General features: G+C 34.7%; 1 protein-coding gene across 1 annotated transcript; it reads right to left on the reverse strand.

Annotated features, from left to right (window-relative positions):
* Positions 1-283: 283 nt before the first annotated feature.
* On the reverse strand, positions 284-1,198 carry LOC116100419 (vomeronasal type-1 receptor 2-like). Its single transcript, XM_031384234.1, has one exon. It carries the CDS (start codon positions 1,196-1,198, stop codon positions 284-286), a length of 915 nt encoding a protein of 304 aa, XP_031240094.1.
* Between the last annotated feature and the right edge of the window lie 676 nt (positions 1,199-1,874).

Genomic DNA, 1,874 nt, shown 5'->3' on the forward strand with positions numbered 1-1,874 from the left:
TTTTTGACAGTGGGTTTACTAGCTTCTGTAAGCATCGTCTGGACAAAAGAAAACTCTAGAAGCTGCTAGGTGAGGTGTCCAACGGGCCCAAAGTAGTATTATCAGCTCATATAGGCTGCTGATTCAACCAGTGGACAAAACTCTCCTACTCACCTTGATTTTAGACAAAATCTTAAATTTCTTTATTGAATTCTCAAGGTAATAAGTGAGTATACAGTTGCATAATATATGACATTTACATTTTATATATTTATAATTAAGTTAAGAGATAGTTTTTTCTTAATTAGGCCAAATTGAATCTAGACACAAGGGAGTAACTTCTTATAAAAACACATGGTCCAAAGGATGGAAAACACAGAGAGATGAAGTGATTTATGTTCAACCACCACCAAGTGTAATTGTAAAAAAAAGCAACGCACCCTCTTAAAATGGAGGACAGAGTATAAAAAGCCAGAAATGTGGACATTAGAGCCAGAATGTTCTGGATGGCTCTGGATTCAGGGAAGTTTCTTCTAGAAACATGTGTGCTGCGGATATGTTGAACCCTCTCCTTGTGTTTGAATAGAATGACTATCATGGAGCCACTGGACCAGACAATGAGCACAGAAAAGAAGACTTCGGGGAACATCACCAATGCTGCATAGAGTAATTCAGTAGTATTATCACTCTCTACAATTAAGCAGTATCCAAAATCTCGTTTTTTTGTCACATTTTTACCATTCATTTTTATAAATGAGTACACAAAGAAAATAAGATGTATTAGCACGTGCAAGACCCACATGAGGGAAATGGAACAGCTGATATACCTTACAGCTTTGACTTTATAATCCTTCCAACAGGATTTTCTGGGACTGATGGTCATGGTCTGGAAAGCACTCAAAAGGAAAGTGGTCCAAATTGACATACTTCTCCCTAGTCTTTGAATATAGAGTAGGAACTCACATACAATATTATTCAAGAACTGCCTCAATCCCCAAAGTGTTATTATGTGGGGCACTCCTGAAGAAAGAATGAACAAGGAATTAGCTGCCATTAGGTGCAATAGAATGAAATCTGTAGGCTTTAATGTGCATTTCCTATAGTAAAGGAATAGATAGTAGAACATAAGAAAGAAATTTACCAGAATTCCAATTGCAGTTTGTGATAAGAAAATGATTCTGGTAGCCAGATTCCAGAAGTCTATTCTGTGCTTCATCATAATTTCATTTAGAATATATCCCCACCACTTTTTGAGTTAGATGGTAACAACAAGTGATTAAAGCCGGGGGTGAAAGAAGATACCATTAACCATGGAGCTTCAGAGAGGCCGAAAGAAAAAAGATCCTTGAACTTCAAGAGTACAAGATCAGTCTAAACCACATAAAATGTCTCATCCCCCAAATTTTGACAGGAATAGTCATTTTCCATGTGTGCTATTGTGGGCTTTCTCAGTAACTCATAATGTACATCTTTATGGAAAGACATTCATCAAGATTCCTTGAAAATGCAGCATTCAGGATAATATGATGTTGGTTCATTAGAAACAAGTAAAACTGACAAGCAATATAAACAAATGTAAAGTAAAACTTTCAAAATATACTGGTATTTGGTATTCATGTTGTAAAAGAAATCAACTTCAATAGCAACCTTGAAAATTAAACAAAACATTTCTTTTTATCAACATAATATCTGTATTGATTATTTAGGATTTTCACATAACTTAACCTGATCTCATTCACTTCCACATCTTTCTAGATTCACCCCAAAGGAAAGATGATTACCCAAAGGAAAAGAAAAATAAGTAACTAAAATATTAGTTCCAAATTGTTTTATCCATATATTCTCTAGAGCATGGTCAGTTTTCTCTAATAAGACAATTTTTTTTCTTTTTTCTT

Source organism: Mastomys coucha, unplaced genomic scaffold (assembly GCF_008632895.1).
Source record: "Mastomys coucha isolate ucsf_1 unplaced genomic scaffold, UCSF_Mcou_1 pScaffold21, whole genome shotgun sequence".
Taxonomy (NCBI): domain Eukaryota; kingdom Metazoa; phylum Chordata; class Mammalia; order Rodentia; family Muridae; genus Mastomys; species Mastomys coucha.

What these genes read in the sequence shown, in the direction of transcription:
- LOC116100419 (XM_031384234.1), bottom strand. Translation starts at nt 1,198, where the DNA reads ATGATGAAGCACAGAATAGACTTCTGGAATCTGGCTACCAGAATCATT.